Below are 22,593 nucleotides of genomic sequence, written 5' to 3'. Positions count from 1 at the left end.
TTTCCCCACTGAACCAGCTGTTCCCCACAGCTGCAGCTCTGCCCCGCTGATCCAGCTATGTGTAATCCAGATGTTCCCCCATTTTTCCAGCTGTTCCCATTTTCCAGCTGTTCCCTATTTCTTCGTTTCCCCATTTCCCAGCTGTTGCCATTTTTTCCAGACGTTCCCTCTTTCTCCAACTGTTCCCATTTTCCAACTGTTTCCATTTTTCCAGCTCCTCCCATTTTTCCAGCTGTTCCCATTTTCCAGCCGTTCCCATTTCTCCAGCTCCTCCCATTTTCCAGCTGTTCCCATTTTCGATCTGTTTCCCCATTTTCCATCTGATCCCATTTTTGCAGTTTCCATTTTTCCAGCTGTTCCCCATTTCCCCCCCACTCCCGTCATGCCTCGCGCTCTCACTGTGACTCGTCACTTTTAAGCCCCGCCCACTCCGCCCGACCTCAGCCAATCACCGGCAGCGCTCGGAACCCATGCGGCGGAAGCGACCAATGGGGAGCGAGGGAGGCGGGACTGCCGGTGAAGAGAACCAATGGAAAGCGTCGGAGTGAGAGCGGCGGTGAAAAAGACCAATGGGGAGTGAGGGAGGCGGGACCATCGACAACAGCTACTAATGGAGAACATGCAAGGCGGGACTGCCGGTTGCAAGAACCAATGGGAAGCGTTGAGGTGAGAGGGGCGGTGGCAGAGACCAATGGAAAGCGGGATGAGCCTGGGCAGCAGCCAATGGGAAGACGCGGGGGCGGGACCGGCAGCGGCGCGGCAGGGCCTGGGCTGAGAGCGGAGCGGTGACGGGGCGGGAACCGTGAGGGGACGGAGCGGAGACAGAGCGGGAAGCGTGAGGGGACACAACAACCGCAGCCATGGTGAGAACCGCGCACCGCGCGGGGAAACGCGGGAGCCGCTTTGTGAGGGGAGCGCAGCCGGCACTGCTGAGGGGTCGCTCCATGAGGGGGATCCGTGACGGGGGGATCCGTGAGGGGAGATCCGTGAGGGGAGATCCGTGAGGGGGGTGTCCGTGAGGGGGAATCCATGAGGGGAGATCCATGAGGAGGGATCCGTGAGGGGGGGATCCGTGAGGGGGGATCCGTGAGGGGCCGCTCCGTGAGGGGAGATCCGTGAGGGGGGGATCCGTGAGGGGCAGCTCCGTGAGGGGCCGCTCCGTGAGGGGCAGCTCCGTGAGGGAATCCATGAGGAGGAATCCGTGAGGGGAGATCCATGAGGGGAGATCCATGAGGGGCGCTCCGTGAAGGGGAGCTCCGTGAGGGGGGTGTCCGTGAGGGGCAGCTTCGTGAGGGGCCGCTCCGTGAGGGGGGGAATCCATGAGGGGCAGCACCGTGAGGGGAGATCCATGAGGGGGGATCCATGAGGGGCAGCTCCGTGAGGGGGGATCCATGAGGGGGATCCATGAGGAGGAATCCGTGAGGGGAGATCCATGAGGGGCGCTCCGTGAAGGGGAGCTCCGTGAGGGGCCGCTCCTTGAGGGGCAGCTCCGTGAGGGGGGATCCGTGAGGGGAGGATCCGTGAGGGGAGATCCATGAGGGGAAGCTCCGTGAGGGGAGATCCGTGAGGGGCAGCTCCGTGAGGGGGATCCGTGAGGAGGGATCCGTGAGGGGCAGCTCCGTGAGGAGGATCCGTGAGGGGAGATCCATGAGGGGCCGCTCCTTCAGTGGCAGCTCCGTGAGGGGAGATCCGTGAGGGGGGATCCGTGAGGGGAGATCCGTGAGGGGGGATCCGTGAGGGGAGATCCGTGAGGGCAGCTCCGTGAGGGGGGATCCGTGAGGGGGAGCTCCGTGAGGGGAGCACAGCCGACACCGCTCCATGAGGGGCCGCTCCTTGAGGGAAGATCCGTGAGGGGGAGCTCCGTGAGGGGAGCTCCGTGAGGGGGGCTCCGTGAGGGGCTGCTCCATGAGGGGCCATCCCCCGGTGCCTCCCCATTACCGCTGAGCCTCTCCCTCCCTCCCTCCCTCCTCGCAGTCGATCATGTCGTACAACGGCGGCGCCGTCATGGCAATGAGGGGCCGCGACTGCGTGGCCATCGCCGCCGATCGCCGCTTCGGCATCCAGGCTCAGACCGTCACCACCGACTTCCAGAAGATTTTCCCCATGGGCCAAAGGCTCTACATCGGCCTGGCCGGGCTGGCCACCGACGTGCAGACCGTGTGAGTCAGCTGCGGGGGGTTCATCCCAGGGGAGGGGAGGTGGTGATGTTTGTAATTGGTGTTTGTGATTAGGATAAAATTAATAGAAAGCAGTGTAAAATTATACAGTGCTAGTGTTGCTGTTCGTAGTTTGCCTTGTGTGAGGGCTTGTGAAATAAATGTGTTTGTGATTTGAGATCACAGCATTGCTAAAAGTGAATTTTCACTGCAAAAATTGGGCTTTTGCTGCTAAAATTGAGCTTTCACTGATATAATTGAACTTTCAATGCTAAAATGAACTTTCATTGGTAAAATTGAGCTTTTGCTGCTGAAACTGGGCTTTTACTGCTGAAATTGGACTTTCATTGCTAAAATTGCACTTTCACCACTAAAATTCCACTTTCACTGCGAAAATTGAATTTTTATTGCTGAAATTGATCTTTCACTGCTAGATTTGAACTTTCACCACTAAAATTTCCCCTAAACTGCAGCAGGAGCTGCCTGTGCACCCCCTCCCTGCCTCAGGACAATCCAGGAGGGGACAGGAGGGGAACCTGCTGTGCTCTAACCCAGCTCTGCTCTCCTGCAGGGCCCAGAGGTTGAAGTTCAGGCTGAACCTGTACGAGCTGAAGGAGGGGAGGCAGATCAAGCCCCAGACCTTCATGAGCATGGTGTCCAACCTGCTCTATGAGAGGAGGTAAAGCTGCCTGGGGGGCTGGAGCTGGGTCAGGTCTGGAGGAGCTGAGGAGTTTTTCTGTCAAATCTGCTCCTGGTTCGTTCCCTGGTGTCACCATCACCTTCCCTGGGTGGGTGGTTGTTGTTTTTGGGGTGATGTTTCCTCCTCAGCTGTGTCCCTGAGCCCAGCTGTGCCCAGCTGTGTCCTGGCTGTCCCCCTGAGCCCAGCTGTGTCCCAGCTGTGTCCCAGCTGTGTCCTGAGCCCAGCTATGTCTCAGCTGTGTCCCCCTAAGCCCAGCTGTGTCCCCCTAAGCCCAGCTGTGTCCCAGCTGTGTCCTCCTGAGCCCAGCTGTGTCCCAGCTGTGTCCCCCTAAGCCCAGCTGTGTCCCAGCTGTGTCCTCCTGAGCCCAGCTGTGTCCCGGCTGTGCCCAGCTGTCCCCCTGAGCCTGGCTGTGTCCCAGCTGTGTCCCCCTAAGCCCAGCTGTGCCCAGCTGCCCCCTGAGCCCAGCTGTCCCAGCTGTGTCCCAGCTGTGTCATGAGCCCAGCTGTGTCCCAGCTGTGTCCCCCTAAGCCCAGCTATGTCTCAGCTGTGTACCCCTAAGCCCAGCTGTGCCCAGCTGTGTCCCCCTAAGCCCAGCTGTGTCCCCCTAAGCCCAGCTGTGCCCAGCTGTGTCCCCCTAAGCCCAGCTGTGTCCCCCTGAGCCCAGCTGTGTCCCAGCTGTGCCCAGCTGTGTCCCCCTGAGCCCAGCTGTGCCCAGCTGTGTCCCCCTGAGCCCAGCTGTGTCCCCCTGAGCCCGGCTGTGCCCCTGAGCCCAGCTGTGTCCCCCTGAGCCCAGCTGTGTCCCAGCTGTCCCCTGAGCCCGGCTGTGCCCCTGAGCCCAGCTGTGTCCCCCTGAGCCCAGCTGTCCCCTAGAGCCCAGCTGTGTCCCAACTGTGTCCTGAGCCCAGCTGTGTCTCAGCTGTGTCCCCCTAAGCCCAGCTGTGTCCCCCTGAGCCCAGCTGTCCCCTAGAGCCCAGCTGTGTCTCAGCTGTGTCCCCCTAAGCCCAGCTGTGTCCCCCTGAGCCCAGCTGTCCCCTAGAGCCCAGCTGTGTCCCAGCTGTGTCCTGAGCCCAGCTGTGTCTCAGCTGTGTCCCCCTGAGCCCAGCTGTGTCCCAGCTGTGTCCCCCTGTGCCCAGCTGTGTCCCAGCTGTGTCCCCCTAAGCCCAGCTGTGCCCAGCTGTGGCCTGAGCCCAGCTGTGTCCTGTGCCCAGCTGTGTCCCCCTGAGCCCAGCTGTGTCCCAGCTGTGTCCTGAGCCCGGCTGTGCCCAGCTGTGCCCAGCTGTGTCCCCCTGAGCCCAGCTGTGTCCCAGCTGTGCCCAGCTGTGTCCCCCTGAGCCCAGCTGTGCCCTGAGCCCGGCTGTGCCCAGCTGTGTCCCCCTGAGCCCAGCTGTGTCCCAGCTGTGTCCCCCTGAGCCCAGCTGTGTCCCAGCTGTGTCCTGAGCCCGGCTGTGCCCAGCTGTGTCCCCCTGAGCCCAGCTGTGTCCCAGCTGTGTCCTCCTGAGCCCAGCTGTGTCCCGGCTGTGCCCAGCTGTGCCCTGTGCCAGGTTCGGTCCGTACTACACGGAGCCGGTGATCGCGGGGCTGGACCCGCTCAGCCACCAGCCCTTCATCTGCTCCCTGGACCTCATCGGCTGCCCCATGGTCACCGACGACTTCGTGGTCAGCGGCACCTGCTCCGAGCAGATGTACGGCATGTGCGAGTCCCTCTGGGAGCCCGACATGGTGAGAGGAGGGGCTGGGGTCAGCGGGGTCACTGGGGTCACTCAGGTCAGCTGGGGTCACTCAGGGTCAGCAGGGGGTCACTGGGGTCACTCAGGGTCAGCTGGGGTCACTCGGGGTCAGTGGGGTCACGCAGGGGTAATTGGGGTCACTCAGGGTCAGCTGGGGTCACTCAGGGTCAGCGGGGTCGCTGGAGTCACTCGGGTCAGCTGGGGGTAGTTCAGGTCAGCAGGGTCAGCTGGGGTCAGCTGGGGTCAGCTGGGGTTACCAGGGGTCAGCAGGGTCACTCAGAGTCAGCTGGGGTCACTGGGGTCAGCTGGGGGCAGTTCAGGTCAGCAGGGTCAGCGGGGTCACTCAGGGTCAGCTGGGGTTGGCAGGGTCACTCAGGGTCAGCTGGGGTTACCAGGGGTCAGCAGGGTCACTCAGGGTCAGCTGGGGTTACCAGGGGTCAGCAGGGTCAGTCAGGATCAGCTGGGGTTACCAGAGGTCACCGAGGATCAAGTGGGATCAATCAGGGTCTCCTGGGATCCCCCAGGGTCAGCTGGGGTCAGTGGGGTCACTCAGGGTCACTGGGGTTAGTGGGGTCACTCAGGGTCACTGGGGTCAGTGGGGTCACTCAGGGTCACTGGGGTCAGCTGAAGTCACCCAGGATCAGGTTGGGGTCACCGGGGGTCACTTGGGATCATCCTGAGTCAGTTGGGATCGCTTTGGATCACCTGGGATTTGTGCATTTGTGACTGATGGATTCATGGATTCACGGATTAATGGATTTGTGGATTAACTGATTCATGGATTTGTGGATTCATGGATTTGTGGATTAATTGATTCATGGATTTGTGGATTCATGGATTCATGGATTTGGGCTCTCCCTCCTGCACTGGCTGGAGTCGCTGGGCTGGCAGAGGCTTCGCTCCTGGAGCAGCTGGGGGGGAGCCTGGTGGGACTGGGGGGTTTGGACAAAATCCTGGGGTTGGTAGCCCTGATTAAAGCCCAGGTTAAGCTCAGGTTAAGCTCAGGTTCAGCTCAGGTTAAGCCCAGGTTAAAGCTCAGGTTAAGCCCAGGTTAAAGCTCAGGTTAAGCCCAGGTTAAGCCCAGGTTAAGCCCAGGTTAAGCCCAGGTTAATCCCCCTGTTCCCGCTGGCAGGAGCCCGAGCACCTGTTCGAGACCATCTCTCAGGCCATGCTCAACGCCGTGGACAGGGACGCCATCTCCGGCATGGGCGTGGTGGTGCACGTCATGTGAGTGCTGCTGCTCCCAGATCCTGGGATTCCCTAAATCCAGAGAACTGGGATTCCCCAATCCAGGGATTCCCCAGAGCCAGGGATTCCCCAGAGCCAGGGATTCCCCAGAGCCAGGGAACTGGGATTCCCCAAAGCCAGTGATTCCCCACATCAAAGGATTCCCCAGATGCAGGGAGCTGGAATTCCCTTCCCTCAGGAATTCCCTTCCCCCAGGGATTCCCCAAATCCAGGGATTCCCCAGATCAAGGGGGCTGGGGATTCCTTCCCTCAAGAATTCCCCAAATCCTGCCCCTCCCTCAGCATCCTCCTGCTGCAGTTCCTCGCTGGAACAAAGAAACGACTCCTGAGTTTGGCTCCTGCTGCTCAGGGATTCCCTGGCTGCATTCCCATGGGAATGAGGAGGTTCTGTCCCTCATGGATGCAGCACTAACTCCCAGCATTCCCAAGGAATCAGGAGGTTCTGTCCCAGCTCTGTCATTAACTCCCAAACCAGGCTGCCTTTGCAAATTCCCGTTTTCCTGCTGCTGTGTCCCAGCCCTGGGAGCTCCCCAGGGTTGGTTCAGTGCTCACCCCCCTGAGCTGCAGCTGGGACTTGCCAAGGCAGGGTCTAAGCCTGGCTCTGCCTAAAGCAGCTGCTCTCTTCCTGCAGAGAGAAGGACAAGATCACCACCAGGACCCTGAAGGCTCGCATGGATTAACCCCTCAGCTGCTCTCTGCCCTTTTTTAAAAATAAACCAAAACTCTGCCCTCACTTCCTTTGGCTTCCCTGAGCTGCCAGCCCGGGAGCAGGTCTGGGGAGGGAGCAGGGGCTGCACTGGGGCTTTTCCTGATGAAAACAAACCCAGTCCAGGGGTTGTGCTTCATGGAATCCTGGAGTGCTTTGGGTGGGAAGGGATCAGACACACCCTGCGATGTTTCCAGGGATCCAGGAGCAGCCCCATTCCCCATTCCACCCTCCCAGGGGGAATTCCCTCCCAAAATCCCATTTTTTTGCCCCCCCAGGATCACCCCATGCTGGTGGAGCCCCTCAAACAGCACAGCAGGGAGGGCCCGGATGTACACAAAGTTTTAATTTTATTTTTTTGTTTTTTCTCTGGTTGGAGACTCATCTTGTAACATGCATGCATTTCAAAACAGTAACAGTGTCTCAAACTGCTCCTAGCAAACAGACAAGCACAGAGGACTTCAAATTCCTATTTAAAAAACAGCAGTGAAAAAACCTAGAATGTTCTTTTTTTACATTTTTTAAATTTTTTTTTTTTAGTTTTTTTAAATTTTTTTTTTTTTTTAGTTTTTACATTAAACTTAATTTATTCACATTTTTTTATATTTTAAATTCAGTTGCACTGATCAGCCCTGCCCACCCTCATGACCTGTGTGTGGATTCTGCTCGTCCCACTCCCATCCAGCTGCCCAGAGCAGCACAAATTCACAAATTTGAGTGGTTTCCACTAAAAATGGTGTGTCCAGAGCTCTGCCATCCCAGTTCTCTGGGATCCATCCCAGACACCAGGCAGGGGCTGAGGGGACGCTGGGAGTGGCTCTGCAGGGATGGGAAATTTGGGAATTCGGGGCTGTGGCCGTGCTGGGGACACCCCCCTGATTTTGGGGGAAAATCCTTCAGCTGGGGGTGAAACTCCAGGTGAGGCCTGGAAAAGGACTGCATAGTAGTCATGGACTGGGAATATCCACCACCACAACCTGCTCTCCACCCTGATGCCCTCCCAAAAAACAGAAAGGAAAAAAAAAAAAAAAAAAAAAAAAAAAAAAAAAGAAATAAGACTCCAAGTGGTTCAGTTTTCCTTGCTGGGGCCTCCCCCTGCTGCCCCAGGGGGGAATTCTGACCTCAAGGAACAAATTCCATCCCCACAGAAGGAATTCCAATCCCATGGGATGAATTCTGTCCTCAGGGAAAGAATTTAATCCCCACAGGATAAATTCCAATCCCATGAGACAAACTCCATCCCTAGAAGATGAATTCCAAGCCTATAAGACAAATTCCATCCTCACAGGATAAATTCCATTCCCACTGAATAATTTCCATTCCCACAGAAGGAATTCCATCCCTGCAGCACAAACTCCATCCCCACAGGATGAATTCCATCCTCACAGGATAAATTCCATCCCATGGGGTGATTTCCAGATTAATTCCATGATTGTGGCTCTCAGGATGAAGCCCAGAGCAGGAGGAGGAGGAGGCTGAAGGCTCCTGGGGCTGCTCCCCCAAATCCCAAAAACTCCTGGGATTTTCAGGGAGGGTGGAAATGCCCAGCCCAGCTCAGATTTGGGTTTTTAGGGAGGGTGGAAATGCCCAGCCCAGCTCAGATTTGGATTTTCAGGGAGGGTGGAAATGCCCAGCCCAGCTCAGATTTGGGTTTTCAGGGAGGGTGGAAATGCCCAGCCCAGCTCAGATTTGGGTTTTCAGGGTTGGGAAATGCCCAGCCCAGCTCAGATTTGGGTTTTTAGGGAGGGTGGAAATGCCCAGCCCAGCTCAGATTTGGGTTTTCAGGGTTTTTCAGATCAGGGAGATGCTGCTCATTGATTATTTGGAACTCCACTGGACTGAATTTTTTTTTTTTTTTTTTTTTTTTTTTGGCCAAAAATAAATTTAAAAATCCTGAATTCTGCTGCAAATCCTGTCAGTTAAATGTGTTCTGCAGGGTTCATGCTAAAGACAGGAATATCAAATATTTGCTACATTCAGCAAAACTAGAACTAAATCCACACCAGAAACAGACAAACTAACACAGGCAGTTGTAAAACCAGAATTAAAAGGGCTGGGTTTCCTTTTTTTTTTTTTTTTTTTAAATACTGAGTTAAAAAAGTGACCTAAAACAAGATTTAAAAGAAAAAAAAAATACCAACAAAACAAAGCAAAACAAAAAGCAAACAAACAGAAAGGAAAAAAAAAATCCCTTTTAAAAACAAATCAAATATTTGCAGCTTCACTTCTTGTTCTGGTAATAAAAATACTGTCTAGAAACAAACAAAAAAAAATTAGCATTTTTAAGGTAATGCTACTTCTCCAAATGTAAACAATATACAAAACCTCTGTTAAACAAAGTTCCATACCTGGGTCAAACATCATTAGTGAGGGAATTGCAATTAATCACTTTTAATCACTTTTAATCACTTTTAATCCACATTATGGCAACTGGGCAGAGCTGGGGCAGTGCTAAAGGGGAGAATCACCTCAAACAGGCAAATTTAACCCCAGCAATAAGAAAATATTTCCTTTTTTTCACAGCTCTGAAAGGATTTCTGCAGGAATTTCTGATTTGATTCCTTATTCATTATTCTGGAATTCACTAAAGGAGATTTTTGCCATTTTCACTCCCCTTTCTTTGCTTTGTGGTGTTCACCCACCTCCTGCTCTCTCTCCCTTTTATCTTTTTTTAATTTTAATTGATGATTTCAAGATAAAACAACTTCCATCTACTTTCCCCAAAAGGAGAAGACCAAACTTACCAGGCCAAAGTTGCAGATTCAATGCAGATTTTTTTTTTTTTTTTAAACTGTCAGGAATAAAAAGTGATTGGTGTTTAATTCCTAATTAGCAATAAACTTAAGTGCTTATTAAAAGAGAAGCAACCAATATAATGCCCACAAAATGAAGCTGATGATGCCCTCCAAATCCTTTTTTTTTTTCCTTTTTAAAATATTTTTTAACTGCATTTGGGTTGTGGCTTTTCCAGCTCTACACCTTAAGACACCTCCCACAGAAATTTGTCCCACACCAAAGGGAACGACCAAAATCTCATCAGGAGCCCAAATTTTTCATTTCTCCAAAATTCTATTTACAGTGCACTCTCAGGGGCTCCAATTTTAGCCCCTCCCAAGGTGAGAAAATGGGAAATGGGGAGGGGGTGAAGAGGAAATAAAATAAAAAAAAAATAAAAACCCTCCAAGCCCCACATTTAAAATCCAGCCCAGAGCCAGGATTAATTTAGGGGAATTAATTTAGAGGAATTAATTTAGGGGAATTGATTTAGGGGAATTGATTTAGGGGAATTGATTTAGGGGAATTACCAGGATGTGATGAGCACCAGTTATCTCTGAAAAAGGACCAAAATTCCACACAGCAAAAAATTGTTACAGCACAGGACAGACATTGCCACCAGCTTATTCCCCAAACAAAGGCATGTGTGAAAAACAGTTCCAAGGCAGATTAAGCAACACATTTCAACTGCAAAGAGGTTTGTTCAAAACTCTAAATCCTGCTTAAAAAGAGAAATTTAAAAAAAAAAAAAAAATCTCAAAACAAAGAACCAAAAGTTCTGTAACTTGTGCAGCAGAGCTAAGGAGTCCCACAGTCTGCCCAGCTCGGCTGTGAAAGGGTTAAAAGCGTCCTGGAGTCACTCCAGGCAGTCCCAAAATCCTTCGTGGGGCTGGAAAAGGAATTTGCTGCAGCTGCACTCCTGCAGGGCTTGGAGCAGCCAGGCCAATTCCCCCTGTGCAAGTCACATTTGAAACAATGAAAATCCCAAAAAAGCAGCCCAGGAGTCTCTGCCAGGGCAGACCCAGGAAGACTGAACCATTAACTGGCTGATTAACACTGGCAGGACTGTGGTGCAGCTCAGAGCCAGTTCTGACTGAGGAACTGGCTCCAAATCTTGTGTACAGGTACAAAAATGCCTTTTTAAATGGTTTTTTTTTAGGAATTCTTCAATTTTAGGAACTTCTCCAATTGGAATCATCCCAGGTCCAAGCACATCATGAGCTGAGGTTGGTCAATGCCTCTCTCACTTCTCACTCTGATTGTTTTTAGATTTTAGGAGTTAAACCTTGTTTGTTCATTTTTTTTTTTTTTTCAGAGATCATCTTTGGTAGATGTTCATTTCCCTCATCTTTCTTGTAAATCAAGTGCAGTTACAAAAAAGTTTTTTTGTTTCTTTTTTCTTTTTTTGTTACTTAAATTAACCAAAAAAATATAAAGTGTCCCAGTCTGAATTTACCTAAAGTTCAGTGACTCCTCCTTTTATCAGTTACATTTTCCATCCTTGAAATGATGAACTATTTCTTTTTCCTTCCAATTCCTACCCAGAGGGAAATAAAAGGGGATTTTCTGGCAAAGCCAGTCCAATAAAACAACACCACCAACGACACAAAGTAAAACAAGGAGTGGTTTGTGAATCAGGCACTGCTCCACTGAACGTGACCCCTTGGGGACAGTGCCCCCCTTGGGGACAGTGCCCCCCTTGGGGACAGTGCCACGTGTCACAGGAGGTCACAGGGCAGAGCAGTGCTGCAACAATGCACTTGGCTTGTTTGGAAAAGCCCTCAAAATGTGAAATCTGGGCACTTCTGTAACATAAAAACCCCACTGGTGCAGCGAGGATGAGGATGAGTTTTGTCACACGGTGTCCCCACGGTGTCCCTGCAGGTGCCAGGCTGCAGCAGGAGCCCCCTGGGTGTGCCAGGAGCCCCCCAGATCCAGCAGGAGCCCCCCAGATCCAGCAGGAGCCCCCTGGGTGTGCCAGGAGCCCCCCAGATCCAGCAGGAGCCCCCTGGGTTCAACAGAAGACCCCTGGATTTAACAGGAGCCCCCTGGGTGTAACAGGAGCCCCCCAGATCCAGCAGGAGCCCCCTGGGTTCAACAGGAGCCCCCCAGATCCATCAGGAGCCCCCCAGATCCAGCAGGAGCCCCCCAGATCCAGCAGCAGCCCCCAGCTGCAGCAGGTTCCCTGCCCTGCAGGGAGCAGGGCTCCTGCTCTGCCCGGGCTCAGCACTATGTCAGGATGCTGGAGATGAACTCGTTGAAACGCTTCGAGTACTGCTCGGGGTTCACGGTGGAGATCTCAGCCCCGGCCTGCAGAGAGACACGGGGTCAGGGACAGGGACAGGGACAGGGACCGGGACAGGGGACAGGGAGGGGACAGGGCACAGGGACAGGGACAGGGGACAGGGCCAGGGACAGGGGTCAGGGACAGGGTGGGGACAGGGTGGACAGGGAGGGGTCAGGGTGGGCAGGGAGGGGCAGGGGCACAGCCCCTCTGCTGGGGAGGATCCAAGGCTAAGTTAAAACCCAGCAGGTCTGGAGAGATGCCCAAGGAAATGATTTTAGCATCTCCAGCTGGGTCTGCTCCTCAGTGCCTCACAGGTTCAGGAGCAGGCAGAGCTCAGGGAGGGCTGGGATGCAGCTCAGGAAAAGGATTTTGTTTTCACTGCAGCAGCTCCCCAAGGCTGCCTGAGCTCAGGGAATGTGTGGCCACATCCCAGGGGTCCCTCCCAGCCCAGCACTCCCCAGCATTCCACACAAACTGCCCCTGCTGCTGCCTGGACTCCACCTCAAAGGTCCTGGCCAGCCTCAGCAATGCCCTGATTCCACCTGTGACCCCAGGGGTGGCCCCAGGGTGTCACCCAGGACACAGCAGTGACCCCAGGGGTGACATCCAGGACACAGCAGTGACCCCAGGAATGTCACCCAGGACACAAAGGGGACCCCAGGGGTGTCACCCTGCAGCCAGTCCATCCCTCCAGCACCTCCCAAACTGGGATGCAAATACAAATTATCAGAGGGACCAGAGGGAAAACCCAACCCTGAGCAGACACTGAGGGAAGGGCTGAGCACTGGCACTGCAGAATTCCCACCCTGGCAGGAAAAGCAGTGCCAGGAGACACCCCCAGGAGAGCCCCCCAGCCCCAGGAGACACCCCCAGCCCTAGGAGACACCCCCAGGAGACACCCCCAGCCCCAGGAGAGCCCCCCAGCCCCAGGAGAGCCCCCCAGCCCCAGGAGAGCCCCCCAGCCCCAGGAGAGCCCCCAGCCCCAGGAGAGCCCCCAGCCCCAGGAGACACCCCCAGCTCCAGGAGACACCCCCAGCCCCAGGAGACACCCCCAGCCCCAGGAGACACCCCCAGCTCCAGGAGACACCCCCAGCCCCAGGAGACACCCCCAGCTCCAGGAGAGCCCCCCAGCCCAGGAGAGCCCCCTAGCTCCAGGAGAGCCCCCCAGCCCCAGGAGAGCCCCCAGCCCCAGGAGAGCCCCCCAGCCCCAGGAGACACCCCCAGCCCCAGGAGAGCCCCCCAGCCCCAGGAGAGCCCCCAGCCCCAGGAGCTGGCAGAGCCCCTGCCAGGCCAGGCTCACCCCGTGTTTCACTGTCTTGGCAGCGTGTGCAGCTTTCTTCTTGGTGTCGTAGGGCGTGAGGATGTCGATGATGGCCATGAAATAAACCTCCTTCCTGGGGGCACCTGGGGGCACAGAGGGGCTCAGGGCCTGGGCATGGCCAGCAGGGCAGGACAGAGGGGCTCAGAGCCCCTGGGAATGGCCAGCAGGGCAGGAGAGAGGGGCTCAGAGCCCCTGGGCACCCCCAGCAGGGCAGGAGAGAGGGGCTCAGAGCCCCTGGGTACCCCCAGCAGGGCAGGAGAGAGGGGCTCAGAGCCCCTGGGTACCCCCAGCAGGGCAGGAGAGAGGGGCTCAGAGCCCCTGGGCACCCCCAGCTGCACCCCCACCTCCAGAAACACCCCCTGGGCACCCTCTTCTCCAAAAACACCTCCAGCTTCATTCTCCACTCCAAAAACACCCCCAGCTGCATTCCACCTCCAAAAACACCCCCTGAGGCACCCCCACTTCCAGAAACACCTCCCTGGGCACCACACCTCCCCACAGCTCCCTCACAGCTCCCCTGCCCTCCATCCTTCCCCCCAGCTCCCCAGAGCTCCACACACCTCTCCTGCCCTCCCCAGCTCCCCTGCTCTCCATCCTTCCTCCACAGCTCCCTCACAGCTCCCCTGCCCTCCATCCTTCCCCCACAACTCCCTCACAGCTTCCCAGAGCTCCCTTCACATCCTCTGCTCTCCATCCTTCCTTCACAGCTCTCCCAGAGCTCCACACACCTCTCCTGCCCTCCCTACCTCCCCTGCCCCTCATCCTTCCCCCCCGCTCCCTCCCACCTCCCCTGCCCTCCCTCCCACCTCCCCAGATCTCCCCTGCCCTCCATCCTTCCCCCCCAGCTCTCCTTCCCTCCATCCTTCCCCCCAGCTCCCCTGCCCTCCATCCTTCCCCCCCAGCTCCCCTGCCCTCCATCCTTCCCCCCAGCTCCCCGCCCTCCCCAGGCGCCCCCACTCACTCTCGTGGCTCTTCATGGCGTACACATCCACCGCGGGGTCGAACTCCCCGGGCCCGAAGAACCGCGGGTAGTTGAGGAGGTTGCCGGGGCTGTCGGGGGGGGTCCCGTACGAGGAGATGGGGTTCCCGCCCAGCCCGTCGTTCTCACACTCCTCCTCCTCCGCCCGCTCCTCCACCTCCATCTCCTCCTGCTCCGCCCTGTCCACGTCGTGGATGCCCACGAGCAGGCTGTAATCCATGATCTTCAGCTGCGCCAGGAACTGCGGGGAGCGCCGGTGAGCGGGGAGGGGAGAGGGGAGAGGGGCGGAGAGAGGCGGGGAGCGCTCAGCCCTGCCCTGAACAACCTCCCTCAACAGGGAATGGGGCGATAACTGAACCCTCTGAGATCCCAGAGCAGCTGAAATGGGGGGGAATGCTCAGCCCTGCCCTGCAGAGCCTCCCTGAACTGGACTGGAGTGAGAATTAAATCCTGAGACCCCAGAGCACTGAAAGGCTGAGGAGTGCTCAGCCCTGCCCTGAACAACCTCCCTGAACAGGGACTGGAGTGAGAATTAAATCCTGCCAGACCCCAGAGCACTGAAAGCGTGGGGAGTGCCCTGCCCTGCCCTGCAGCACCTCCCTGAGCAGGGAGAGCAGTGAGAACTAAACCCTGTCAGACCCCACAGCAGCTGCACAGCTCAGTGCCCCCAGCAGGACCCTGGTTGTTGGAGTTAGGGGAATTCTCTGAATCCTTTAAGGAGGAATTGAGGTGCAGGGGATGGTGCAGGAAGGAGCTCTGCAGAAACTGCAGTGAGAACTAAACCCTGTGAGACCCCAGAGCAGCTGCAGGGTGGGGAGTGCCCAGCCCTGCCCTGCAGCACCTCCCTAAACAGGGAATGGGGTGAGAACTGAACCCTGTGAGACCCCAGAGCAGCTGCACAGCTCAGAGCCTGGCTGGTGCAGGAGGCAGCTGTGCAGCCCTGCAGTGAGATCTGAACCCTCTCAGACCCCAGAGCAGCTGCAGAGCAGGACCCTGGCTGGTGCAGGAGGCAGCTGTGCAGCCCTGCAGTGAGATCTGAACCCTGTGAGACCCCAGAGCAGCTGCAGAGCAGGAGCCTGGCTGCTGCAGGAGGCAGCTGTGCAGCCCTGCAGTGAGATCTGAACCCTCTCAGACCCCAGAGCAGCTGCACAGCTCAGAGCCTGGCTGCTGCAGGAGGCAGCTGTGCAGCCCTGCAGTGAGATCTAAATGCTCTCAGACCCCAGAGCAGCTGCAGAGCAGGAGCCTGGCTGCTGCAGGAGGCAGCTGTGCAGCCCTGCAGTGAGATCTGAACCCTGTCAGACCCCAGAGCAGCTGCAGAGCAGGAGCCTGGCTGGTGCAGGAGGCAGCTGTGCAGCCCTGCAGTGACACACACAGCACACAGAGCAGAGCTGTCCCCAGGAATTCACCTCCACATCCCTCTTCAGCTTCTCCAGGAAGTTCTTTTTGCTCTCTTCTCCAACGTGCAGCTTCTGACCCTCGTTCAAGAAGTCGTTGTCCTTGAAGGTTGGCAGATCCTTGGCCTGCAACAAAAAGCCTGTGGTGAAATTTGCCAGCCCAGGGAGCACAGCAGCCTGTGCTGGAACAGCCTCTGCCCAGCCTGGCATTTCTGGCTGCCCAAAATTCACTGAGGATGGGAATGGCACCAGGCAGAGCACAGCAATTGTCAGGGAAGCTCCAGGGAGACATGGAGCAAGTGAGAAACTGCACAGCTGGGCCAGGGATGCTCCAAGCAGCTCCCAGAATTGAAAAGAAATTAATTAAAGAAATTCATTTTCTTGGCTTCTCACTGTGGGAAGTGAGGAGGGGTGTAAGGGATAAGTAAGTAAGGGGTGAAGGCTTGGAGGGCAAAAACAAAAAAGCTTCTCTCCTTAAAGGAAAAAACTCAACTCATGTTTTTTTGAGGGATCTGCCTGCAGCAGGCTCTGAGGATTTCTGGGGATGTGGAAGAACTGAGGGAGCTCAAGGGAGACATGGAGCAAGTGAGCTTTAAAATCTGCACAGCTGGGCCAGGGGTGCTCCAAGAATTGAAAATAAATTAATTTTCTTGGTTTCTGACTGTGGGGGGTAAGGGGTGAAGTCTTGGGGAGAAAAAATAAAAAAATAAAAAGCTGCTCTCTCTAAAGAATTGAGGAAAAAATTCAACTCATGTATTTTATTTTGAGGGATCTGCCTGCAGCAGGCTCTGAGGATTTCTGGGGACCTTTATTATTATTTTAAATATTATTATTATTATTATTTATTAATTCTATAATCCTACAAGGAACAGCAGGAAGCTCAGCTGTGACTGCCACAGGGGGTTTGAGGCAGCACCACAGAAATCCTGCAGAGAAGGAGGCTGAGCCCTAAATGAAAAGGTTTAGGAGTGTGCCAAGGATCTGAGGAGCTGCTCTGGTTTATAAAAGAACATTTGATGGTGGGAAATGCCCCCCTGAGCTGCCCTAAGTGGGGCTTGGTCCTGCTGCTCCTCCCCTGCCCCACAGCCCTTGGGAAAGGGAACTCCTGGATTCTGATCTGAGAAAGGAAAAGCTGCTCCTCACCTTCTCCTTGTCACTTGCTTCCCTCGACACTGTTGAGCCCTGGTAAGGAATAAAAAATAAAGAAAATATCAATGCTGCACTCTGGGTCATATTCCAAATGGATTCCTTGACAGGATTTAATTTCTCCATGTAAGAAAACAATGAAACAAAACAATGAATGCAAAACAAATAAAAAATATCAATACTACACTATGGGTCATATTCCCAACTAATTGATTGACACAATTTAACTTCTCTATGCAGGAAAACAATGAAAAAAAATAAAACAAAACAAAAATATCACTACTGCACTATGGGTCATATTCCCAATTATTGACACCACTTAATTTCTCCATGTAAGAAAACAAAACAAATAAAAAATATCAATACTGCACTATAGGTCATATTCCAAATTAATTGACTGACACCACTTGATTTCTCCATGCAGGAAAACAATGAAAACAAAACAAAAATATCAATACTGCAGTATGGGTAATATTCCCAATTAATTGATTGACACCATTTAATTTCTCCATGCAAGAAAACAATGAAAGCAAAACAAAAAAAATATTAATACTGCACTGTGGATCATATTCCCAATTATTGACACCACTTAATTTCTCCATGTAAGAAAACAATGAAAATAAAACAAAAATAGGAAATATCAATACTGTACTATGGGTCATATTCCCAATTAATTGATTGACACCATTTAATTTCTCCATGTAAGAAAACAATGAAACAAAACAATGAAAGCAAAACAAAAAAAAATATTAATACTGCACTATGGGTCATATTCCCAATTACTGACACCACTTAATTTCTCCATGTAAGAAAACAAAACAAAACAAAAATATCAATACTGCACTATGGGTCATATTCCAAATTAATTGACTGACACCACTTGATTTCTCCATGCAGGAAAACAATGAAAGCAAAATAAAAAAATATCATTACTGCACTATGGGTCATATTCCCAATTATTGACACCACTTAATTTCTCCATGTAAGAAAACAAAACAAATAAAAAATATCAATACTGCACTATAGGTCATATTCCAAATTAATTGACTGACACCACTTGATTTCTCCATGCAGGAAAACAATGAAAGCAAAACAAAAAAATATCATTACTGCACTATGGGTCATATTCCCAATTAATTTATTGACACCATTCAATTTCTTCATGCAAGAAAACAATGAAAATAAAACAAAAATAGGAAATATTATTGTTGTACTACGGGTCATATTCCCAATTATTGACACCACTTAATTTCTCCATGTAAGAAAACAATGAAAATAAAACAAAAATAGGAAATATCAATATTATACTATGGGTCATATTCCCAGTTAACTGATTGACAATATCTGATTTCTCCATGCAGGAAAACAATGAAAGCCAAACGAAACAAAAATATCATTACTGCACTCTGGGTCATATTCCCAATTAACTGATTGACAATATCTGATTACTCCATGCAGGAAAACAATGAAAACTTTTTTCATTCAGCGCTCAAACCATTACAGTGATGGGGGAATGAACCAACACTGACCCTGCATCCCCAGCCTCCCAAACCCTGATCCCCCAGGTGAACCCCAAATCCAGGAGCTGTCCAGGGGGTCCCAGCCCCAAACCCCCGAGCTGTGGGCAGCCCCCAGCCCCACCTTCAGGTCGTATTTCCTGTGCACGGTCAGCCTGTGGCTGAAGACGTTCCTGGTCACCACCATGTAGGTCTCCACGCCGTCCACCGTGAGGCGGTACATGCCCAGGAACTGCGGCAGCAGCGTGTTCCCGTGGCACTCCACGATGAACTGGGGACACACAGCGTCAGCCCGGCTGGGGACAGGGCTGAGGACAGGGCTGGGGACAGGAATGTCACCCACAGGGCTGGGGACAGGGCTGGGGACAGGAGTGTCACCCACGGGCTGGGGACAGCAGTGTCACTGACAGGGCTGGGGACAGGGCTGGGGACAGGGCTGGGGACAGCAGTGCCACCGACAGGGCTGGAGACAGGGCTGGGGACAGCAGTGCCACTGACAGGGCTGGGGACAGGGCTGGGGACAGGGCTGGGGACAGGGCTGGGGACAGGGCTGGGGACAGCAGTGTCACTGACAGGGCTGGGGACAGGGCTGGGGATAGCAGTGCCACCACGGGCTGGGGACAGCAGTGTCACCAACAGGGCTGGGGACAGGGCTGGGGACAGCAGTGCCACCACGGGCTGGGGACAGGGCTGGGGACAGCAGTGCCACCGACAGGGCTGGGGACAGGGCTGGGGACAGCAGTGCCACCACGGGCTGGGGACAGGGCTGGGGACAGCAGTGCCACCGACAGGGCTGGGGACAGGGCTGTCACCAACGAGCTGGGGACAGCAGTGTCACTGACAGGGCTGGGGACAGGGCTGGGGACAGCAGTGCCACCACGGGCTGGGGACAGCAGTGCCACCGACAGGGCTGGGGACAGGGCTGGGGACAGGGCTGGGGACAGGAGTGTCACCCACGGGCTGGGGACAGCAGTGTCACTGACAGGGCTGGGGACAGGAGTGCCAGACTTTTATCCCCCAGATCTCTGGCCCTGCAGGGGTTGCAGGGCTGCAGGGGCTGCTGGGGCTGTAGGGCTGCAGGGTTGCAGGGGCTGCAGGGGCTGCAGGGTTGCAGGGGCTGTAGGGCTGTAGGGGCTGTAGGGGTTGCAGGGGCTGCAGGGTTGCAGGGGCTGTAGGGCTGCAGGGTTGCAGGGCTGCAGGGTTGCAGGGGCTGTAGGGCTGCAGGGTTGCAGGGGCTGAGGGCTGCAGGGGCTGTAGGGCTGCAGGGTTGCAGGGGCTGTAGGGCTGCAGGGTTGCAGGGGCTGCAGGGCTGCAGAGGCTGCAGGGTTGCAGGGGCTGTAGGGCTGCAGGGTTGCAGGGGCTGCAGGGCTGCAGAGGCTGCAGGGTTGCAGGGGCTGTAGGGCTGCAGGGTTGCAGGGGCTGCAGGGCTGCAGAGGCTGCAGGGTTGCAGGGGCTGTAGGGCTGCAGGGTTGCAGGGGCTGCAGGGCTGCAGAGGCTGCAGGGTTGCAGGGGCTGTAGGGCTGTAGGGCTGCAGGGTTGCAGGGCTGCAGGGTTGCAGGGGCTGCAGGGCTGCAGGGCTGCAGGCTCAGGTACCTGGTGGTATTTCTTGAGGATGTTGTGCATCTCCGCCACGTCCTCGCTGGACACGGCCTTGATGACGAACCTCCTGTCGTAGGTGGTGAGGAAGCGCGCCCCGCAGCGGCCCTGGCTGTCGCTGTTCACCGGCGCGCTGCGCGTCACCGAGTTCTGCGGGACACGGGGCGGGGCAGCAGCTGCACTGCCCAGCAGGGCCGCCCACGGGGTGTCCCCAGCAGGGCCACGCCCACGGGGTGTCCCCAGCACGGCCAGAGCCACGGGGTGTCCCCAGGATGTGTCCCCAGCACGGCCACGCCCACGGCGTGTCCCCAGCACGGCCAGAGCCACGGGGTGTCCCCAGGATGCGTCCCCAGCACAGCCAGAGCCACGGGGTGTCCCCAGGATGTGCCCCCAGCAGGGCCACGCCCACGAGGTGTCCCCAGCACGGCCAGACCCACGGGGTGTCCCCAGGATGTGTCCCCAGCAGGGCCAGACCCACGCGTGTGTCCCCAGGATGTGTCCCCAACACAGCCAGCCCCACAGGGTGTGTCCCCAGCAGGGCCAGAGCCACAGGTGTGTCCCCAGGATGTGTCCCCAGCAGGGCTAGATCCACAGGAACCCCCTGAGAACCAGGGCCAGAACCACAGGAGCCCCCTCAGCAGCCTTGGGAACCAGGGCCAGAACCACAGGAACCCCCTCAGCAGCTCTGGGAAACAGAGCCAGCCCCACAGGAATCCCAGAGCATCAGGGCCAGACCCACAGGAACCCCCAGAGAAGCAGGGCCAGCCCCACAGGAACCCCCTGAGCAGCTCTGGAACCAGGGCCAGCCCCAGAGGAGGAATTCAGGGCACCCACTCTGCCTGTGAAACCCCTGAGCACCCATGGGGAGCAGGGCCAGCCCCACAGGATGGGCTCAGGTCTGGCTAGGAACGACCTGAGAAGCTCTGGGAAGCAGGGCCAGCCCCATAGGATGAGTTCAGGGCACCCACTCTGGCTGTGAACCCCCTGAGCACCCCTGGGAAGCAGGGCCAGCCCCACAGGAACCCCCTGAGCACCCCTGGGGAGCAGGGCCAGCTCAGGGCACCCACTCTGGCTGTGAACCCCAGCTTTGGCACTGCTGAGGGTAAAACTCAATTGTTTCAAAGTCTGGACACATTTTTAGAGCTTCCACCTGGTGATCTGCTGGCAGGGTTTACTCCAACAGCTGGGGGGTGTTTATGGAAGGTTCATTTCACTGAAGGGTTTTAGAGATCTGGGTACACAGGCCAAGAGTTCTCAGCATTTCCTCTCCAGCATTTAAGCACAGTCAGGATATTTCTAAGGCTTAAGGAAAACCAAAACAACTGCAATGGCCTGTTGGCTTTTCCATCAAACAGCAGCTTAGTCTGGCCAGAGTCTCAGTGTCTGGGGACTCTTCTGCACCAAAAGCCACCCTCAGCTCTGCCATTCTCACCCCTGGACCTACAAGAGGAGCATAAATAACTTGGTTCTTCTGACAACCAGCAGCATCTGCCTTCAGACCCCTGTCTGCACCCTTAGCAACCAGACAGAACCCCAGGAAAACTGCAGGGATCAATTCCCTGAGCTCTTTGTTGTGCTGTGAGCTCCTCCTCAGGCCCAGCCCCTGCTGCTCACACCTCAGGCCAAGCTGTCCCCTCTGTCCCCTCCACCTGCCCAGGAGTCATTTCATCAACCTTACCACAGATGGGAAGGGCTCTGAAACACCAACAATGACCCTCAGTAAGTTTTCCAGCATTTCTGGGCTGGAAATTGGGTTTCAGGTTGGATTATTTTATTTTTTTTTAGGTGCCCCTCCCTCAGCTCTGGCAGCAGAGCCTGCTCTGAGATTTACCATGTCATGCTGCAAGTGAGCTGAGAGGTTTCCTTTCAGAATGAAGCATTTAAAGCTTTTAAAACTTTAATGAAGCAGGGGAAAAACTCTGCTGCTGCCAACAGCTTTGGAGAGCATCAGGAAAAGAAAAGCAAACAGAAAAATCCCCTTTGCTGCTCTCTGACATTTGCAAAGGGGTCTGTGCCAGGCAGTTTAATCAGCCCTCACCTCAAAACCACAGAGCTTTTCTCCTGGAGCTGGGAAATCGTGACCACACAGAGCATTACACATTCCCAGCCCTTCCCATCCCTCTGCTCCCCTCCTGTCACTCCCACAGTTGGCTGGTAAATTCAGTGTCCTGGCTCTGCTCCCACTCTAGCCAGCACATTCTACCCACCTCAGCTGAGCTCAATTCACGTTTTCTGTTCCAGCTGGAGATTTTTTAAAAAAGCCAAAGCAGCCTGGAGAGGGGGGAAGCAATCCCTCAGAACAGCAGGGGAGTGTCAATGATAAAGCAGGTACTGAGTGTGGGTGACACCTGTGGAGGGCTGTCCCCAGGGGTGTGACAGGGGGAGCAGGGTGGCACCAGCCCTGCCCCAGGGAGGCTGCAGCACTCAGAGTGCTCCAGGGGATGTCCCTGGTGCTGTGCCTGCTCTGTCACCACGTGCTGGGGACACTCCAGCTCCCTGACACCGGCCTGACTGGGGCCATGTGGCCACCACGGCCTCCCTGGCCCTGCTGTGTGATCTACACTCAGCTCTGCTCTCCCTGGATCTGCTCCCTGTGATCTACACTCAGCTCTGCCCTCCCTGGATCTGCTCCCTGTCATGCCCCTGCTCAGCTCTGCCCTCCCTGGCCCTGCTGTGTGATCTACACTCAGCTCTGGGCTCCCTGGCCCTGCTCCCTGTGATGTCCCTGCTCAGCTCTGCCCTCCCTGTCCCTGCTCCCTGTGATGTCCCTGCGCAGCTCTGGGCTCCCTGGCCCTGCTCAGTTCCTCATACTCAGCTCTGGGCTCCCTGGCCCTGCTCAGTTCCTCATTTTTAGCTCTGGGCTCCCTGGCCCTGCTCCCTGTGATGTCCCTGCTCAGCTCCGGGCTCCCTGGCCCTGCTCATTTCCTCATTTTTAGCTCTGGGCTCCCTGTCCCTGCTCCCTGTGCTGTCCCTGCTCAGCTCTGGGCTCCCTGGCCCTGCTCATTTCCTCATTTTTAGCTCTGGGCTCCCTGTCCCTGCTC

General features: G+C 55.2%; 2 protein-coding genes across 2 annotated transcripts in view; one reads left to right on the top strand and one right to left on the bottom strand.

The window, feature by feature from the left end:
* Positions 1-700: 700 nt before the first annotated feature.
* Positions 701-6,564, top strand: PSMB3 (proteasome 20S subunit beta 3). Its single transcript, XM_056512269.1, has 6 exons — positions 701-863; positions 1,975-2,159; positions 2,728-2,835; positions 4,398-4,575; positions 5,716-5,810; positions 6,463-6,564. The coding sequence occupies exons 1-6, from the start codon at positions 861-863 to the stop codon at positions 6,509-6,511; spliced, it is 618 nt and encodes a 205-aa protein (XP_056368244.1). The 5' UTR covers positions 701-860; the 3' UTR covers positions 6,512-6,564.
* Positions 6,565-6,868: 304 nt separating this feature from the next.
* Positions 6,869-22,593, bottom strand: part of PIP4K2B (phosphatidylinositol-5-phosphate 4-kinase type 2 beta) — a 28,495-nt gene continuing 12,770 nt past the window's right edge. Inside the window, exons 4-10 of the mRNA XM_056512268.1 lie at positions 19,550-19,702; positions 18,081-18,227; positions 16,437-16,475; positions 15,306-15,419; positions 13,882-14,140; positions 12,900-13,003; positions 6,869-11,622 (exon numbers count right to left, since the gene is read on the bottom strand). Coding sequence (XP_056368243.1) covers positions 11,542-11,622; positions 12,900-13,003; positions 13,882-14,140; positions 15,306-15,419; positions 16,437-16,475; positions 18,081-18,227; positions 19,550-19,702 — 897 coding nt within the window. The 3' untranslated portion in view covers positions 6,869-11,541. The remainder of the gene's footprint in view (positions 11,623-12,899; positions 13,004-13,881; positions 14,141-15,305; positions 15,420-16,436; positions 16,476-18,080; positions 18,228-19,549; positions 19,703-22,593) is intronic.

Source organism: Oenanthe melanoleuca, chromosome 27 (assembly GCF_029582105.1).
Source record: "Oenanthe melanoleuca isolate GR-GAL-2019-014 chromosome 27, OMel1.0, whole genome shotgun sequence".
NCBI lineage: Eukaryota > Metazoa > Chordata > Aves > Passeriformes > Muscicapidae > Oenanthe > Oenanthe melanoleuca.
This window is presented reverse-complemented; position numbering and strand designations above follow the sequence as displayed.